The sequence below is a fragment of the Eptesicus fuscus genome, chromosome 3 (genome assembly GCF_027574615.1).
Source record: "Eptesicus fuscus isolate TK198812 chromosome 3, DD_ASM_mEF_20220401, whole genome shotgun sequence".
Taxonomy (NCBI): domain Eukaryota; kingdom Metazoa; phylum Chordata; class Mammalia; order Chiroptera; family Vespertilionidae; genus Eptesicus; species Eptesicus fuscus.
In genome coordinates, this window is record NC_072475.1 from 80,850,289 (window position 1) to 80,870,634 (window position 20,346).

The window sequence follows — 20,346 nt, forward strand, 5'->3', positions numbered from 1 at the left end:
GGGTAAGAGTTTCCTCTTTTTTTTTTTTACAGCTGCATAGTATTCTATAGTGTAAATGTCCCATAGCATTTTTACCTATTCATCTACTGATGGGTACTTGCGTTGTTTCCAAATCTTAGCTATCCTATCTAATAAAAGAGTAATATGCAAATTGACTGTCACTCCAACACACAAGATGGCTGCCCCCATGTGGTCAACGATGACTGCCCCCATGTGGACACAAGATATCTGCCACAAGATGGCCAGCAGGGGAGGGCAGTTGGGAGGGACCAGGCCTGCAAGGGATGGCAGTTAGGGGTGACCAGGCCGACAGAGGAGGGAAGTTGGGGGCATCCAGGCCTGCAGGGAAGGGCAGTTGAGGGGGACCAGGCCTGCAGGGGAGGGCAGTTGGGGGGGACCAGGCTTGTAGGAGAGGGAAGTTGGGGGTGACCTGGCCTGCAGGGAGGGAAGTTGGGGGTGACTGGGCCTGCAGGGAAGGGAAGTTGGGGGGCACCCAGGCCTGCAGGGGAGAACAGTTGCGGGGGGGACCAGGCCTGTAGGGGAGTGCAGTTGGGGGGGACCAGGCCTGCAGGGGAGGGCAGTTGTGGGGGGGACCAGACCAGCAGGGGAGAGCAGTTAGAGGCAATGAGGCCAGCAGGGGAGGGCAGTTAGGGGTAATCGGGCTGGCAGGGGAGTGGTTAGGGGGTGATCAGGCTGGCAGGCAGAAGTGGTTACAGGCAATCAGGAAGGTAGGCAGGCAAGCAGTTGGAAGTCAGCAGTCCTGGATTGTGAGAGGGATGTCCGACTGCCCAGTAGGATCTGGCTTAAACAGGCAGTTGGACATCCCTCGAGGGGTCCCAGATTGGAGAGGGTGCAGGCTGGGCTGAGGGACACCCCCCCCCCCCCCCGCCCCCCCCGCACGAATTTCATGCACTGGGCGTCTAGTTGTAGATAACACAGCTATGAACATAGGGGTGCATATATTCTTTCTGACTGGTGTTTTGGGACTTTTAGGATATATTCCCAGAAGTGGGATCACTGGGTCAAATGGAAGTTTCATTTTTTTTTAAATCAATCAATCAACCTATCTATCTGTATATATTGATTTCAGAGAGAGGAAGGAGAGAGAGAGAGAGATAGAAACAATAGTGATGATAGAGAATCATTGACTGGCTGCCCCCTGCACACACCCCACCGGGGATCAAGCCTGTAATCCAGGCATATGCCCTTTACCAGAATCAAATCCAGGACCCTTCAGTCCGCAGGCCAATGTTCTATCCACTGAGCCAAACTGGCTAGAGCAAATGGAAGTTCCATCTTTAATTTTTTAAAAATTTGTTGTTGTTTTTATATATATGTTTTTATTGATTTCAGAGAGAGAGGGAGAGGGAGAGAGAGATAGAAACATCAATGATGAGAGAGAATCATTGATTGGCTGCCTCCTGCACGCCCCCAAGTGTGGATCAAGCTGGCAATCCGGGCATGTGTTCCTGACCAGAATCGAACCTGGGACCGCTCAGTCCACAAGCAAATGCTCTATCCACTGAGCCAAACCAGCTAGGGCTCATTTTTTATTTTTTGAGGAAACTCCATACTGTTTGCCATAATGGCTGCACCAATTTGCAATCCCACAAGCAGTGAACTAGGGTTCCCTTTTCTCCACATCCTCACCAGCACTTGTTGTTTGTTGATATTTTGATGATAGCCATTCTGACAGGTGTGAAGTGATATCTTATTGTCGTTTTAATTTGCATCTCTCTGATGATCAGTGACTTTGAGCATTTTTTTCATGTGTCTCTTGGCCGTTTGTATGTCCTCTTTGGAGAAGTGTCTATTCAGGTCTTCTGCCCACTTTTAAAATGGGATTGTTTGTCTTCCTTTTGTTGCATTGTATGAGTACTTTATATATTTTGGATATTAACCTCTTATCAGATGTATCATTGCCAAATATGTTCTCCCATTCAGTGGGTTCCCTTTTCAATTTTTTTAAAAAAATATATTTTATTGACTTTTTACAGAGAGGAAGGGAAAGGGATAGAAAGTTAGAAACATCAATGATAGAGAAACATCGATCAGCTGCCTCCTGCACACCCCCTACTGGGGATGTGCCCGCAACCAAGGTACATGCCCTTGACCGGAATCGAACCTGGGACCCTTCAGTCCGCAGGCCGATGCTCTATCCACCGAGCCACACCGGTTAGGGCTTCCCTGTTCAATTTGATGGTGGTTTCTTTTTGCTGGGCAGAAGCTTTTTATTTTGATGTGGTCCATTATTTCCTCCTTAGTTCCCTTTGCCTTAGGAGATGTATCGGTAAACATTGCTCTGTGAGATGTCTGAGATTTCACTATGTTCTCCTCTAAGATTTTTATGGTTTCATCCTTGACTTTTTAATCCATTCCCTATTCCAGTGTTTTCCTAACTTTCAGAGGAGGATTTTATTGTCTTTTGTTAATGAGTTGTCATGACAATGGCAATGATTCTCAAATATTAGTGGCAAGAAGTTTATATTCAGTAGATCTGTGTTGTGATGTAGGACTGTGCATTTTTGGTAAGCATCCAGATGATTCTGAGATAGGTGGTTCAAGACCTTTACTTTGAAAAACCCAGGTTAAAGAAGTATCTTTTCTGTGTAGTAACAACATCGATACACCGAATGGCAAGCTCAGACTCTCCTCACAGGTTCTTGTTCTACGAAGTTTGAAGAATAAAATTCATGGACTAAAAGATTTTAAGCAAAAGTGTGGAAGTTTATTGAAAACATATACAAACTCCCCTTGGGGAGGGGTCCCCCAAGTGGGAAAACCCTGCTCTCTCTCTCTCTCTCAATGGGAAAAACCTAGTCCAGTGAGTCTCTTTGTCTCCGGGTTTAATAAATACTGGTAGTGCCCTAACTGGTTTGGCTCAGTGGATAGAGCGTCAGCCTGTGGATTGAAAGGTCCTAGATTCCATCCCAGTCAAGGGCATGTACTTTGGTTGCGGGCCCATCCCCAGTAGGGGGTGTGCAGGAGGCATCTGATTGATGTTTCTCTCTCATCAATGTTTCTAACTCTCTATCCCTCTCCCTTCCTCTCTGTAAAATAATCAATAAAATGTATTTAAAAAAAAAATGCTGGTAGCTTCTTTCTCTTGTACATGTTACTTTCTAATTGGACCCTTCCTCATTTTATGTCCCCCGTGCTTTTCCCAATTGGCCACTTCCCCCCTTTTCCTTGTATGGTATCAGTTTCAAAGCTCACCAGGTGCCCCCCCTCTTCTTCTTCCCTTTATCTTGTAACATTCTCATAAACAATCTGGCAGCTTGGAGCTGTCTCTGCCCATCACGTATGCATTCCTCTCCCATGGACCCCCCCTTCCCTAAAACTGCCTCTCCTGTCTCTAAAGTCCTTTCAGTATTGGTATTGGGTGCAAAGTTGACTGCATTTGAAAGAAGTTCTGTGTGTGCCCAAGATGGAGTTAACAGGGCTGGATTTACCTTTTGCCTGAAATAAAAAAATGTCAGATAAAATATATGAAACAATGATTTTTGAAACATTGGCCTTCAGGCAATGAAGAGCAATTATCTCTAAAATACCGGAAAAAAAGAGGCGAGTCTGGGAACACTCCGGTTTACTGAGTGGAGAATGTTTTCAGGTCGAGACCTAGGAAGGGCAGCCCAGGTGGAACTCAAAATGCCTGAGTTGAGGAGATGGTGCCAACAGCCACGGAAAACCCAGGGGGCTCGAGTTCATAGAACAGAGTACCAGCAACGAGAGAGCAGTGTGGGGAGAGGGGCCCACAGGTCTGCAGAACGTTCTCGTAAGTAATCAGCAAAGTCCTGGTCAGCACATGTGTGTGAGGAGATGACTGGGAAGTTGGGGGGGTGGGGTGAGGGGAGCCTGTGGGGTGAGATAGAGGGGAGAGAGGGAGGCTCAAGGAGGGAGGAAGCGGGGAAGGAGTAGAAAACAATGCCCTCCACTCACAGAGAGCCCAGAATATTGCCTGTTCTGTCCAACCAGACTGGAAAACTCACAATTCATGTGGTATTGGGTAGAACAATTGATGCCGAAGGAATTAAAGGGCCAGACTTCCCAGACACAAGTGGGAGTGAGGCTGTTGTGCTATTTTCAGAAAATGAACTTTCTAAGACTTGAACGGGAGGATGGACTGTGGAAGAAGGTGTTAACGAAAAAACATTCAAACCTGTAAAGAATTTTTGTGAGTTTATTTGAGCCAAACTATCGACAATTGCCAGGAAGCAGTATCTCAATGGATTGGGATAATGCTCCAGAGAATGGCGAGTTTCTATTTATTTTTATACATTGTAATCAAAGGAGGGGATGTAGGTGGGTTACATGAAATCCATTGGTGATAGATTAGAGAGGTGGGAGAAAGCAAAGCGGTGGGGTGGGGGGGCTCTGGGATTGGATAAAAAATAAAATAATAGACACATGCAGGATAGCCAACAGTCAACAATGAACATGATAACAGTGAAGGAATTTGTGGTATCTGTCCTGGCGCCCAGGCACATTAGGTTGTGCCCCAAGGGATCCAGAAAAGGGAAATTACAAGTTACCCAGACATTTAAGGGCATGTTATTGTAAATGCAAAAAGACAATAGGCTCAGTTAAGGTAAAAATTGACCTCGTCAGGGAAAATACTGGCCTAGTATATGACTACCCACCATAACTGCTTTTAGTTAAAGTTTTAATTTCAGGCCATCCTTTGTGGTTACTTTAGATCTTTAAGTTTGCAAGACCACCATGCAGGCCTTCCCTGAGTTTGTCAGGTTAGCATGTGGCCTCCCCCCCCCCCCCCCCCCCCCCCCCATCCACAAAGGCTTTATTGGCAAGGAGTTACATTTCTTAGGTTCCAAAACCCCCTGCCCCTTACGCCAGTCCTGGAGGGGGGCAGCTGGGAGTTCAGCAGTCAGAAACAGAACCAATGTCCAGAGTTTCCATTCCTTGTTGTAGCCAGGTGTGGTTCAGTATTTAGGCCAGAGTAAAGTCTATTAGTTACCTGCTTGTAGGTGTGATTGATGGGCAATTAGCCTTTTACATTACTCAGAACTTATTGGGCTTGTGTCTAAATTGCCTTTGTCTAGTCCCTTCCTCCATCCATCAATGGGGAGTAGACTTGGAGAATGTTAAAAGCAGCTTTTTGGCAAAGCTGTGTAATTGGTACATACTATCTGGTCTCCTTATTCACTCCCTTCCGGTTAAATAATAACCAGATTATTACAACTGTATCATAATTAGGAAGGTCTTGCCTCAGAACTGGAGAATAATTAGGCCTACACCGAGCTCTGCTCCAGACATGTCTAACAAATCATTAAAAAAAAAATACCAAAAAGGATCAAACTGCTTCCAAGTTACTTACTTATCCTAGAACACAGCTCAAGAATATTTATAGTGATAAAAAAAATCCAGTGCCCAACAAGGCAAAATTCACAATGTCTGGTACTCTAAAATAGTCAGATCATTGTGTCTGAAATAGAAATACACTATTTTTGACTGTCCTGGAGGTGTACTACCATGCACATTTTGTACTGTTAAAAAGTCAAAACAGTCAAGGCTGTCAATGTAAGAACCTGTAGAGAATTTTAGTGAGTTTATTTGAGCCAAACTCTCTACAATTGCCAGAAAGCAAAATCTTAATGGATTGAGATCATGCTCTGGAGAATGGCAGTTTTGCACCTTGTTTACACATTAAAATCAAAAGAGGAGCCATAACTGGGTTATGTAAAATCCTTTGGAGATAGATTAGGGAGGTAAGAGAGCAAAGTGGGGAAACCTCTGGGATTGGATGAAAAGTAAAATGATAGACACATGCATCTTTTATAGAGGTGGGTACAGGATAGTTAAAAGTCAACAATTAACATGATAACAATAACAATGAGAGGATTTATGATCTCCACCCTGGTGCATTGGTTGTGTCCTGAGGGGTCTGGAAGAAGGGGCGTTATCCTGACGTTGCACAGGTATGTTATCTTAGATGCAAAAGACAATAGACTGGCTTAGTCAAGATAAAGATTGACTTTTGTCAGGGAACATTTTAGCTTATGACATGACTACCTGCCAGACACAGCTTTTAGTTAAAAAAGTTTTAATTTCAGACCATCCTTTGTGGTTATATTAGGTCTCTGAGTTTTCAAGACTGCCATGCAGGCCTTCCCCTAGCTTGCCAGGTTAGCACGAGGCCCCTTTTTATCCACAAGGCCTTCAGTGTAACACTTTGTACATAACAAGCCAGAGTTGGCCAAACCAGGGTTTGTGTTGATACTTACCTTGGCTTTTGAGATAGCAGTCCTCCTTGGATGCCTGTTATTGGCTTTTTAAAATACTTTTCCCATTTTTGATCATTCCAACCTCCTCATTGGATTATGGTAAGAGAAACTCAGCTAAGAGTAATGTTGGCCAAGGACATCATGTATACTAAGGATTTGAGCAAGGAGTAGAGGGTAATGGGTGGAAGGTGAGTGGGTCTGATATTCTGAAGCCAATAGATGACTCAGAATCAAAGGCCTTAGAGAGCACTAGGCTTAAACCAAGGATGTCAAGATCTGCTCACAGGTGTAAGGTGTAAGGCTAAGCCTTTGAAACCCAAATGGAACATTCAAGGAAGCAAGTCAGAAAGATGCAGATGGAAGAGTCAGAGCTTGATTTCATTACCAGAGGTTCAAGGTTGGGCCAGGGAGAGGTGCTCTGGGGTCATACATAGGCTCAGAGCTCTGGAGGTCCATAACTGAGCTCCAAGCTTTGAGCCTGGGCCGTCTAATGTCCCTCTGAGGATGGGACAGGTTTTAATTTGGTCACCACGCATGTTTCTCTGCAGCATCACCACCCTGAAGTCCAGTCTGACACCCTATCTTCTGAATATCTCCAGATGTTTTGCTGCTAGAACACAAGTTTTCTTCAGTTTGGCTAGTGCTAAGCATTTTGACATTCTTTCTCACTCTGCCTGTGCAAATATATGGCTTTTCTTTATGTAACTTCTAAATCTCTTGGATGCCGGAAAATGATCTGTTTCTGGAAATGTTATAGCCCAGATCAGTTCTCGAGGAAGCTCCTGCTTGAAGATAAGAATTGGATATCATTACTATCATGTGGCAGAGATTTTACTTTCTTTGGGGCATTGGGACTAAAGGATCAGTCTTTGGGAAATTGGAAGTCAGTTTGTCTTTTAAAATCACTTTTTTCACCTGGTCTTAAAATCACTTTTTTCACCTGGAAAGGAGGCTTTTGATCAGACCTCTTGGAAAACTTTGCTTATATTCCCAATGATAATCATACTGTGGATTGGGTAACAATACCTGGAATACAGAAATGGATGCTGGTCAGTATTATAATCACCAGGATGTTTCCTATGGCAGATTCACTTGCAGTATTTAATAGTAATAATAATAATAATAATAATAATCCTATATAATAAAAGAGAAACATGCAAATTGACCATACCTCCGTGATGCCCACCAGCCAATCAGGAGTGAGTATGCAAATTAACCCAACAAAGATGGCGGGTTACTTTGCATACACAGGCACCGGGCGGAGAGCAGAGTAGGAGAGCCAGCGGCTTGGGGGGACGTGCCTCCCTCTGTCGCTCCCCCACAAGCCACCGGGCAGAGAGCAGAGTGGGAGAGCTGGTGGAGAGTGGAGCGGCTTGGGGAACTTGGTTCCCCAAGCTGCCAGATGGAGAGCAGAGAGGGAGAGCTGGCGGCTTGGAGGACTTGGCAGAGCAGGAGGCTGTGAGATGAAGACAGAGCAGGAAGGGAAAACCAAGAGCACGGGGAGCACCAGGAATGCTGGGAATCGTAGTTCTGGTGGCAGATGCGTTGTGGGATCTCCTAGACCAGTGATGGGCAACCTTTTGAGCTTGGTGTGTCAAACTTTGCCAAAAAACTGAGCATAACTCGGGTAGTGTGTCACTTTGAGGAAAAAACATTATTTCGCAAATGTTTCATCCTCAGGAGCAGCAAATGTTTCATCCTCGGCATGCGGCCGCCTCAGCGGCCGTGTGTCATCAGAAATGGCTACGCGTGTCAGTGCTGACACGCGTGTCATAGGTTCTCCATCAGTGTCCTAGACACTAGAGCAAAGTGAACCTGGAGCAAGTTACTGTTGCAGTGGGGGATGGAGGGAAAGCAAAGGTGAGACATAAGTAAAATCAGAGTGTCCAGGAAAAATTAAAGGGAAGATATCCTAAAACTTCCAGGAAATTACCACCAATGAAGCAAAGAAAAAAAAGCCTCTATTCTGTGAGCACCAAACCAAACTGGGTTGGGGTCTCAGACAATTCGCTCATATGATTGCAAAGACAGACATTAACTCCCAGATTGGAGAGGGCTCCCCTGAGGGCTTCCAGATTGGAGAGGGTGCAGGTCGGGCTGAGGGACCCTCCCCCCGCCCCTGCACGAATCTTTGTGCACCAGGCCCCTAGTAATAATAATAAACAGTAAGACTAGACGGTAGATGGAGTTAAGTTTATACAAACTTAACTCCATCTACCGTCTAGTCTTACTGTTTATTATTATTACTATTATTACCGTCTAGTCTTTCCTTCAAATTAGCATTGATTGGAGGAGGTCTTACTGTTTATTATTATTACTATTCTTACTGTTTATTATTATTACTATTATTACCATCTAGTCTTCCCTTCAAATTAGCATTGATTGGAGGAGGTTCCATTCCTCTCTGGTGTTTTCCAATGAAAAAGGAGAGAGAGAGAGGGAAACAGACGCCTGAGAGACTAGAAAAGCTTTGGGTGAGAGCTTTCTGCCTCCACCTGAGGAGCTCAGGACTGCCTTCTGTACTCCCCACATATGGGGGCCATCAGCCTACCAGGAAGATGCAAACACAACAAAGACGATGGTTTCTGGAGAGAAATGCACAGATCACTTGATGTAATCCAATTGTTGTCTTGTTAACTGTGATAGGTGTTGCTGTTTTTGCCTTTGGTGTTATTTAAAATTATTTATGCTTTATGGTGGTAATGAGTGAGAGAGGGTGGGGTGAGTGGATGCACCCTGATAAGTGGTTACATTCTGATTGGTTCTCTAATGGGAGTTGATTTTTTTCTGCAAGAAGAGAATCAGCTTGACTATGTGAAACTGGAAGGGGGCCCAGCCTTTCACTTTGTCTCAGTTTCAGTCTCATTTCCATTTCCCCACTTTTGTCTCTGTTTTCTACTTTCATTCCATTTCCCCCACCCCCCAAGCCCAGAATTGCCAGCTACTTTCTCTAGGACCTCATCTACGTGGGAAGGCACAGGATTCAGAAGAGGCTATGATGCGATATCCCTTCCCCTCTTTTCTGTGGGTCTCATTTTTGGGTTGGAAATAGAATTTATGTACTACTCTAGTGATCTTTCTTCCATTAAAAAATTAACCCAGATTTTGTAAGTTTTGAAAAAGTTAGGAATGGAAAGAATCAATGGAGGGGATGTTTTGATTTCGAGGTGTCCTCACACTGGCATGAAATTAGTTCTTGTGAAAACGGAAAGGTTGGGGCTATCACTGAAAAAGCACCACTCCTACCCTCAGACATACGGTCCTACATTTTATGGACGACAGCACTGACTCACACTGAGCTCAGTTTAAGCCTCTGAATTTTCCTTTTAGTGCATTATCAATCGCAGGTGGTGCTGAATCATATTGTTAACTTTGGGGATAGGATATTATTCATTGGGAACTGGGCAAGGCCTGAAAAGTAAATTCTCAGAAAAGTTGCAGGCTCGAGCGTACCATTTTCCCCTCCTTGTTTGGCATACCGTTACTTTACTTCTCCGTGTTTTAGTTATGTTAAAAGATAGACAGAGGCATATTGCCCTGGCCAGTGTGGCTCAGTTGGAGAGTCCCCATACACCAGAAGGTGGCGTGTTTAATTCCAGGTACGTGACTGGGCTGTGTGTTCGGTTCCGTAGGGGCCCGTACAGGAGGCAGCGATCCATATTTCTCTCTCACGTTGATGTTTTCTCTCAACCTCTCTCTCATTCTCCCTTCCTCTCTCTAAAAAAAAAAAAAAAAAAAAAAAAAAAAAATCAATAAAAAGCATATCCTCAGGTGAGGGGGGAAAAAGATAAACTGAGGCATATTAAAATTTTGAACAGTTTGAGCAAATTTTGATTCAAATTGGACAGCATCCAATCTAGCAGATAGAAAGGAGCTGTGAGGAGCTTTACAAAATGAAATACTTTTATAGGCAGAAGAGAATGGGAAAAGGGAGTTATAGTAGACAAGAAAGTGGTTGGTTATTATAGAATACTTTTTTTTATGGGATGGAAGGGATCTATCAGGCCGATGACCTACCTAGTGCTGATCAGGCAATTCCTGATTGACTGGTTTAAGATTCTGTTTCTGGCAGAGACAAAACTGTAATTAAGTCTCGGTTTGGTGACATGGGGCTTAGTATGAGCAATTCCATTTTGGGACTGTTGCCTTGTTTTTTAAATAGTTAACAAATGATATATAGAAATATCTTCTCCTCCACTATTCTGAAACCAAAGTTCATCTGTTTGCTTTTTCCTCTGGGTATAATTTGAGAAACAATTAACTTGAGTCCACATTGAATAAAAAAATCAATAAAAGCAAACAAGTAATTTTTCTGTGTTCTAAGTCCAGTGGAGAAATGATGGGCAAGTTAGCGTACATTAGCTGAGCATTTTATTCTTATGGAAAGTACTATCATACTAGTAATTGGAGAAAGCAATTGCTTACATGGCAGCGTCCTTTGAGGAAAGATTCTGTGGTTTAAATGAGCTTCTCTATTGGTCATCATTAACCTACATTTCTAAAATTAATTTGTTACAGGAACTGTTTGGTTCATAGGATAAGTAGATTTTGATGGGAGGTAGTGGTGGGTGGAAAGGGTAGATACTACTCGTTATTCTACTGAGACCCTGAACAGCACAAAGGGGAAAGGCCAATTAAGAATAGAAAGGGACACCCTAGCTGGGTAGCTCTGTTGGCTGGAGTGCTGTCCCAATATGCCAAGGTTGTGGGTTCGATCCCCAGTCAGGGCACCTACAAGAAGCAACCGATGAATGGGTAAATAAGTGGAACAACAAATTACTCTCTCTCTCTCTCTCTTTCTCTCTCAAATCAATCAATAAAAAACAAAAGAGAAGAGGAAGAAGAAAGGGGGGGGGGGGAAGAAGTAACTGAGCCAATCTTCTCAAAACATTTTGTTGGAAGCTTGCTTGAAGACTGATTTACTCCCCTTAGCCATAGGGTTGAGTCTTATATTTTTTGTAATTAGTTCTTAAATAATCCATCCATTCATTGATGACCAAAGAAGTCTCTTCCAACTTCATAAGTTAGAGAAATCTCTTCTCTAACCAAAATTACAGAACAATTTCTGCCACTGAGCACTCAGATTAAAAAAAAATATTTTTATTGATTTCAGAGAGAAGAGAGAGAGAGAGAGAGAGAGAGAGAGAGAGAGAGAGAGAGAAACATCAATGATGAGAGCAAATAATTGTTCAGCTGCCTCCTGCACACCCCCAACTGGGGATCAAGCCTGCAACCTGGGTATGTGCCCTTGACCGGAATCGAACCTGGGACCCTTCAGTCTGCAGGCTGATGCTCTATCCACTGAGCTAAACCAGCTAGAGCAGCACTCAGATTTCTTACTGGATCTATCCCTGCAAGATTTATCTTTCTAGATTAATTCAGTTGGTTAGGCTAATTTTTGCCCAATCTTAAATACATACATGCATGCATGCATACATACATACATACATACATACCAATTAAAGGGGCAGAAAGCTTTTGAATCTCCTCGGGGAACAGGCATGTTCATGGAAGTTCAGTTCAGGATTATATCAGTCGAGAGAAATTACTCTTCTCCCCAAGTGATACCAGCATGGAGTGACCCTTCATAGGGTCACTGAGCTTTTCAGAGCATGCTGCCCAGGATGAATGAGAGAGTATGTAATTTCACATAGTGTCCCTCCAGGTGTCTGTCAACTAAGCAGGGGACAAATTCCCTCTCTGCAGGGCCAGCTTCGTGGGTATGCAGCCTGTACCGTTGCACAGAGCCCAGTTTTGAAAGGGCCCATGCTTGGTTTAATGCTCTGATGTTTGAAATTCTCGACAATTTATAAACTAGGCGCCCCACATTTTTATTTTGCTCTGGACTCTACAAATCATGTGGCCGGTTCTGCCTCCACTCTTTTGGGATCCCTCAAGTGTAACAAGAATGAGAAAATAAAATTTAGGGTCTCTTTTACCACCTTCCTCCAAGTTTATGTATCCAGACGAGCACCTAATGAAACCGCTGCCCTGTTCTTGTCTTAATTGATTTAATGTTTAAACATTTTAATAAGAGGCTTTCAGAGTCCTCTTTCCTCCTCCTAGAACAATTTCCTATAATTAAAAGGGTAATTTGGGTCTTGTCAACATGTGGTACTTCTGTCCTTTGGAAGGAGCATTTTCTAAATCTCCTTGGTTTGCTTTGTTTTATGGCACCCAGATAGCGCAACCTCTCCTTTCAGAGGTGCACACCATACACTCTCCAGTAGGTCTTATTTTTTTAAGCAAGAACTAAGAAATGTTCTTATTAGCTGATGAGTCCAAATGCCGAAACCAGCAGTAATGGTTGAGAATATTTATCCCTGAGTTTGCTTAGTCTTATAGGTGCAGCTCAAGTGAGGGGTGCAGACTGGAGCATTTACCCATTCTCCTTGGCTGCGAGTGGGTGGGATCTGGTTGACTTGGTAGACTGGCCCAGGCAAGGGAAGAGAAGTCACTGGTGGGCCCGTTCCCTGTGGGCACCTCCTAATTTTACTGCTCTTACACACTGGGCACCTAAGTTGGTTGGTTGAACCATTTTTAGAAATTACTAATCAGGAGGTAGTCTTGGTGAGAGGGGGAATAAAGGAGTGTGAATACTTTGTAGGTGCTAGCAAAGCACGTGTGGATAGGGACTAAGTAGTCCCTCCCTGATTGCAAAGGACAGTGTCTGCTGTCTGGTAAGCATCCCAAGTTTGACAATCAGATTTGTATGTCTCATGACATTAATTGCAGGGTTGTTGTGGGCCAGGTTTCTGTAAGTTGGGTGGAGGTGGAGGCCATTGGCAGGGAGAAACATGTGAGTGGGAGGAAGAAAAGAGATTTCTGGGGCTGTTGTAGGCCGATGCTGGTGCAATATGCTTGTCTTTCTTGAGCATTAAGCAGCATCTGCCAAGACTGTCAGCCACCAAGCAGCACATCTCTGGGACTCATCACCCATGATAGATTTCTGTGAAGGTAAAAGTGTGGTAAGTTTTAATATTGTTTTTACCTATTGGCTGCTTTTGGTGTGCATATGGGGGTGTGTATATAGTAAAACTGACTGAAAGGTATCAGCTTTCAGCCTTTTGATTTTTTTTTTTTATAATTCTGTTGGGTAATTTTCAGCGTTAACTAAAAAACAAAGGCTCAATTTTAGTTTCCTTTTTTTCTTATCCCTTCTGCCCCAATTCTAGGCTCTTGATCTACTGAAACCAAGACGGAAGAATGACTAGGAAGGGAGTCCAAGGTTAGTTCATCATTTCTAGAGTAACCTTTAGTGTGGAAAGAGCAAGAATTTTTTATTCATACAGACCTATTTTGAATCCTGGACTCTACTGTGTATTTGTGATTGTGCAAATAACGTGCTCTCTCTGAATTTCAGTGTTTTAATTTGTGAAATAGTGGTAACAAGGATTCAGTGAGGTAATGTTAGCAAAGAGCATAGCTCAGTGTCTATCAGGTGACAAAACTCAGTGACAGTTGGCGACCTTTAGTTCGTCAACTCTTCCTCTAGTCCCCTTCCCTACCATTGGGGTCGTGGCCTGCCATTCTCAACTCCTATAATCATGGGTGTCCCCAGACTGCTTATTTGATTGAGGCACAGCTAAGACTAGCCTAATTCTAATGATTCTGTGGACATTTCATTTATGTTAGGGTCTAGCATTGCAGTTAAATAGGCAGAGTAGGTGTGGGAAGTTATGTGTCTTTAATGCTGAATTCTACTTCACTTGATTTGTGACCGTTCCTCCTCTGGGACCTTCAGGAATCTGGCAGTTGAAGCATAAGTTTTGCCATTCATCTCCCTCCCTCCCTCCCTCCCTCCCTCCCTCCCTCCCTCCCTCCCTCCCTCCCTCCCGCCCGCCCTCCTTTTCTCCCTTCCTCCAGCACATAGGTACTGAACTATATGCCAGGCAGTTTTTTAAAAGGCAGAGATTAAGCAGTAAAGAAAAATAGAAAAACAAAACAAAACAAAAAAAATCCTGCACTCATAGAACTTTCATTCTAATGAGGGGGGGATACAATTAAAAAATAAGTCAGTAAATTACATAGTATATTAGAAAGGGATGTATCGTGGGGGAAATAAAGCAGAAAAGGGGAGTGGGGTGTTGAGGCAGTTTGCCGTTTTAAATAGGGTGATCAGAAAAGGCCTCATTGAGAAAATATTCGAACAAAGGCTTAGAGGATGTAAGGGGGAAGTGAATTTCAACCGAGTACAAAGGCCCCAAGGTGGAAGGGAACCTGGTACGTTCAAGAAGAAGCAGGGAGGGCAAGGTGGCTGGTAGGAGTGTTGAGAGGAGAGGATGAGGAAGAAAGGCTGGACACATGTCAGGGGCTACATCATGTAGGGCCATGAGGGCCCTTCTGAGAACTTTGTTCTGACACATTTCAACAGGTTAACACTAGCTCCTGTACTGAGAATGGTCTGAAAGGGGCAAAGGCAGAAACAGGGAGTCTAGTTAGGAGACCATTGTAATAATGCAGGCTTGTACCAAAGTGGTGGTGGGTGTGGGGTAGGGGTAGGTGAGAAGGGATCAGACCCTGGGCGTATTTCAGAGGTAGAGCCAGTAAGATTTTCTGATGGATTGGATGTGGGAAGTGAGTGAAAGACAGGAGTCAGGACAACTCTAAAATTTTTAATGTGGATAACAGGGAGGATGTTGTCATTAAATGGGGAAAACTGCAGGTGGAACATATCTAGTCTAGGATGCCAGGAGTTCTGTTTTGGACAGTTTTGAATTTGAGATGTTAGATATCTGAGTGGAGATGCTAAGTGGGCAGTTGGATAGAGGAATCTGGAGTTTAGGGGAGAAGTTTGGGCTAACGATTAAATTTTGGGAGTAGTGAGCATGTGGCATAGTATTTAACACCATGAAACAAAATGAGATCTCCCAGTGGGGAGGGTAGATAGAAAAACGGTTCTAAAAACTGAACTCTAGGACATTCCAATTTTAAGAAGCTGAAAGGTGAGAAGTAATCAGAGAAAGGAGGAAGAGCCAGTGAAGAGGAAAAGCAAGGGGCGCGGATTTTCCAGGGAGGAGACAGTGATCAGTTCTGTGAAACTGTGCTAGTGGTTTCGGTAAGAAGAGGAACAGATTGGCCATTGAATTCAGCAATGTGGGGATCTTTGGTTTCTTTAATAAGAGAGCTGGAATCACAGAGAACCAGTAAAGGAGGGAAAGCATGAGGTGGGAAGGATGAAGTTAGAGATCATTGTATTGTTGTCAATCTTTCCCCACCCCCAACTCAGAAGATTCTAGCTCCTCAACTTTCTGTTGTTCTCATTCCTCTTTATTTTATGTTGTCAACTCTGTTAAGGTTTGTAAGCAACTTTAAAATATCTTGGAATGGGCTGACATGCAAACAAGATGGGATGGTCGCCCAGATAGGTTTGTCTCCAGCCTCTGCTGGGGGTACAGAGCCCGTTATAACTTCCCTTCCCATCTGGTGGTGAAAATGTGACCACATGCCTGGTCCTGAGGGTGTGAGCTCCCAGGCAACAGGTGTGTTCATTGCCTTGGCATGGGAGACAGGCCCTTCCAGGAGGATGCACTTGGGGGATGTTCTTTGAGGGAAAATGGAAGCTTCTTTTTGTCTCCTGTTGGCAAGGCCCCAAGAATAACTGTATCTTAGAACATGTCTTATTACAGAGGAGGGCAAACAAAACTCTGGAAATTGGGGTATACTGGAGAGATTTCAGAGGAGAGCAACAGAGTGAACAACATGATGGTGCAACAAGAAACAAATCAGGGCACCTGAGGAAGCCTCTCCAGTCCTCCAGACGGTGACCTACATCTCACAAGTGACTGTGGAATTTGGCAGGTATTTCAGGGAGGCTCTTTGCTGGGCTGGAGCCAGAGCGTGGCTCAGCTGGTTTGGACATAGTTGGCTTCCACTGAGGTACAAGAGAGCTCCCCTGCAGTGAACGGAACACAATTCCAGACAGTGCCTCTTGTTATTACCGAGAAGCGCCTGTTGCCTCCTCACCTCCCTCTTGTTGATTCACTGGGGCCTCACCACTTCTGGCTCAGGAAAGCAAGACTTGTTTGGGAGCACAGACTATGACTTTTGGGTTTTCCTTTAGGGCCGTGTTAAGATGTTTGTTGATGGTTTCCTTGGCTGTGCAGAAGCTTTTTAGTTTGATGTTGTCCCCTTGTTTATTTCTGATTTTGCTGCTTATGCTTTTGGTGTCAAATTTAAAAAAAATAATTGCCAAGATGTCAAGGAGCTTACTACTGATTTTTTCTTTTAGGAATTAATATGGTTTCAGGTTTTATGGTCACATCTTTAATCCATTTGGAGTTGATTTTTTGTGTACGGTGTAAAATACTGGTTCAGTTTCATTCTTTTGCATGTATCTAATTTTCACGATACCAGTGGTCGGCAAACTCATTAGTCAACAGAGCCAAATATCAACAGTACAACGATTGAAATTTCTTTTGAGAGCCAAATTTTTTTTTAAAATATATTTTATTGAATTTTTACAGAGAGGAAGAGAGAGGGATAGAGAGTTAGAAACATCGATGAGAGAGAAACATCGATCAGCTGCCTCTTGCACACCCCCTACTGGGGATGTGCCCGCAACCAAGGTACATGCCCTTGACCGGAATCGAACCTAGGACCCTTGGGTCCGCAGGCCGACGCTCTATCCACTGAGCCAAACCGGTTTCGGCAAGAGAGAGAGCCAAATTTTTTAAACTTAAACTTCTTCTAACACCACTTCTTCAAAATAGACTCGCCCAGGCTGTGGTATTTTGTGGAAGAGCCACACTCAAGGGGCCAAAGAGCCGCATGTGGCTCGCGAGCCACAGTTTGCTGACCATGGCCCTATACCATTTCTTGAATAGACTGTCTTTACCCCATTCATTATATGTTTTTGTTTGCTTTGTCATATATTAATTGACCATATAGGTGTGGGTTTTTCTGGGCTCTCTATTTTGTTTCATTGACCTATATGTCTATTTTTATGCCAATACCATACTCTTTTGATTACTATAGCTTTGTAATATAGTTTGAAATTAGTGAGTATGATGCCTATAGCTTTGTTCTTTTTTCTCAAGTCTGCTTTGGCTATTCATGGTCTTTTGTGATTCCATACGAATTTTAGGATTATTTGTTCTATTTCTGTGAAAAATGCCATTGGAGGTTCAATAGGGATAGCATTGAATCTGTAGATTGCTTTGGATAGTACAGAAATATTAATAACATTAAATCTTTCAGTCCATAAGCATGAATTATCTTTCCATGTATTTGTGACTTAAATTTCTTTCTGTTTTTTTTTTTTATTCGTGAGTTTAAGAATTCTTTGTATATTTTGCATAACAGTCCTTTATCAGACATATCTTTTGCAAATATTTTCTCCATTTCTTTTGACAGGGTCTTTTATAGAGCAAACGTTTTTAGTTGTAATAAATCCTAGTTATCAGTTATTTCTCTCATGGATTATGCCTTTGCTGTTGTATCTATAAAGTCACCTAGATTGTCTTCTAGTTTTGCATTACATGTTCAGGTCTATGATACATGTTTAGTTAACTTTTGTGAAGGATATAAAGTTTAGATTTATTTTTTTTGCATGTGGATATCCAGTTGTTCCAAAACCATTTGTTGAAAATACTATATTTTCTTCATTGTCCTGCCTTTGCTCCTTTGTCAAGGATGAGTTGACTATATTTTTATGGGTGTGTTTCTGGACCCTCTATTCTGTTCCATTGTTCTATGTGTCACACTGTCTTAATTACTGTAGTTTTATAGTAAATCTTGGGTAGAGCCAGTCCTCTGATTTTTTTCTTTCAATATTGTCTTGGCTATCCTGGGTCTTTTCCCATCCATATATACTTTAGAATTAATTTGTTGATATCTACAAAAATAACTTGCTGGGATTTTGATTGGGATTGCATTGAATCTATAGATCAAGTTGGAAAGAAAAGATATTTTGACATTATTGAGTCTTTCTATCCATGAACATGTATATCTCTTCATTTATTTAGTTCTTTGATTTCTTTCATCAGTGGTTTGTAGTTGTCCTATAGATCTTGGACATATTTTATTAGGTTTTTATCTAAGTACTTCATTATTTTTTGGTGCTTATGTAAATGCTATTATGTTTTAAATTTCAAATTGTACTTGTTCATTGCTGGTATATAGGAAAATGATGGACTTTTGCACATTAACTATGTATAATGAAATCTTGCTGTAATCACTTATTAGTTCCAGAAGTGTTTTTGTTGATTTTTTAGGATTTTTTTTACACAGATGATTATACCAGCTATGAATAAAGATAGTTTTATTTATTTCTTCTCAAATATTTACCTTTTTCCTCCCCTTTCTTGTCTTATTGTATTAGTTAAGACTTCAAGTCCAATATTGAAAAAGAGAGGTGAGGGGGGGAATATCTTTGCCTTTTTATGACCTTAGCAGGAAAGCTTCTAATTTCTCACCATCAAATATGATGTTGCCCTGTTTCCTTAATTATTCCTTTAATGTTCATGGGATCTTTATCAAATTTGTGGGTACAGAGTTTCCTTTATTGACCATGTTGTCCAGTGGTTAGAGCATTGGCCTGTGCACTGAAGGGCTGCGGGTTCAAGTTCCAATCAAGGATATGTACTTGAGTTGCAGATTTGATACCCAACCCTGGTTGGGGCATGTGCGGGAGACATCCAATTGATATATGTGTGTGTCTCACCCCGTCCCTCCCTACTCTCTCTAAAAAAATCAATGTAAAAAAATATTCTTGGGTGAGGATTAACAACAACAACAACAAAAGTATGATGTTAACTTTAGAGTTTTGTAGATATTCTTTATAAAATTGAGTAAGTTCTCTTATATTCTTAGTTTGCTGAGAGATTTTTTTAAACATTTTATCATTTAAAATTATAATTACAGTTGACATACATTATTATACTAGTTTCAGGTGTACACCCCAGTCATTAGACATTACATAACTTAAGTGATCATCCCAATAAATCTCACACCCACCTGACACCATACATAGTTACTAGATTATTATTATCATTTATTTTAAATTTTATTTTATTATTGACAGTATTACAGATGCTATAGAATATTATTGAATATATTCCCTATGTTGTGTTCCCCATGGCTATTCTAGAACAACAAATTTGTACTTCTTAATCCTTTCACCTTTTTCACTCATCCCCCCAACCTCTTTCCCATTTGGCAACCAACAAAACATGCTCTGTATCTCTGAGCCTGTTTCTGCTCAGCTTGTTTGTTTATTTTGTTTTTAGATTTCACTGTTGATAGATATGTATTATTGTCTTTTTATTGTTCATATTTTTTATCTTCTTAAAGAAGACCCTTTAACATTTCTTGTAATACTGATTTGGTGATGATGAACTCCTTTAATTTTTTCTTGTCTGGGAAGCTCTTTATCTGTCTTTCAATTCTTTAAATGATAGCTTTACAGGGTAGAGAGATCTTGATTGTAGGTGAATTGTTTTTTTAATCATGAATGGGTGTTGGATTTTGTCAAAGCTTTTTCTGCATCTATTGACATAATTTGGTGATTTTTCTCTTTTAGTCTGTTGTGATGGATTACACTAATTGATTTTCAAATATTGAATCAGTTTTGCACACGTGATAAATCCCACTTTGTTGTGGTATATAATTATTTTTATACCTTGTTGTATTTTATTTGCTAATGATTTGCTGAGAAATTGTGTATCTGTGTCCATGAGATGTATTGGTCTGTAGTTTTATTTTTTGGAAATATCTGATATTAGTTTTGGGGTAATGCTAGCCTCATAGAATAAATTAGGAAGTATTCCCTTTGCTTCTATCTTCTGAAAGAGATTGTAGAGACTTGGTATAATATCTTTATTAATTGTTTGGTAGAATTCACCAGTGAACCCACCTGAGCCTGGTGCTTTCTGTTTTGGAAGATTATTCATTGCTTATTTAATTTCTTTAATAGATATAGTCCGATTCAAATGGTTGTGTGTGAGTTTGGCAGATTGTGTCTTTTAAGAAATCAGTCCATCTTATCTAGGTTATCAAATTTGTGGGTACAGAGTTTCCTTTATTATTCCTTTAATGTTCACAGGATCTTTAATAATATCTCCTCTTTCATTTCATTTAGTAATTTGTGTCTTCTCTCTTTTTT

At 41.9% G+C, this 20,346-nt stretch overlaps 1 protein-coding gene across 3 annotated transcripts in view; it reads left to right on the forward strand.

Moving 5' to 3' along the window:
- The window catches only part of TMEM45A (transmembrane protein 45A), a 110,991-nt gene that overhangs the window by 14,116 nt on the left and 76,529 nt on the right, over positions 1-20,346 (forward strand). The window contains exons 1-2 of one of the 3 annotated variants that reach the window (XM_054714043.1): positions 13,078-13,210; positions 13,418-13,470. The exons of 1 other annotated variant lie outside the window; for it this stretch is intronic. In XM_054714043.1, the coding sequence (XP_054570018.1) occupies positions 13,449-13,470 (22 nt within the window). In that variant the 5' untranslated portion in view covers positions 13,078-13,210; positions 13,418-13,448. Of the gene's footprint in view, positions 1-13,077; positions 13,211-13,417; positions 13,471-20,346 lie in introns of those variants that run through there. One more of the 3 variants, XM_008159649.3, reaches the window with a different exon arrangement.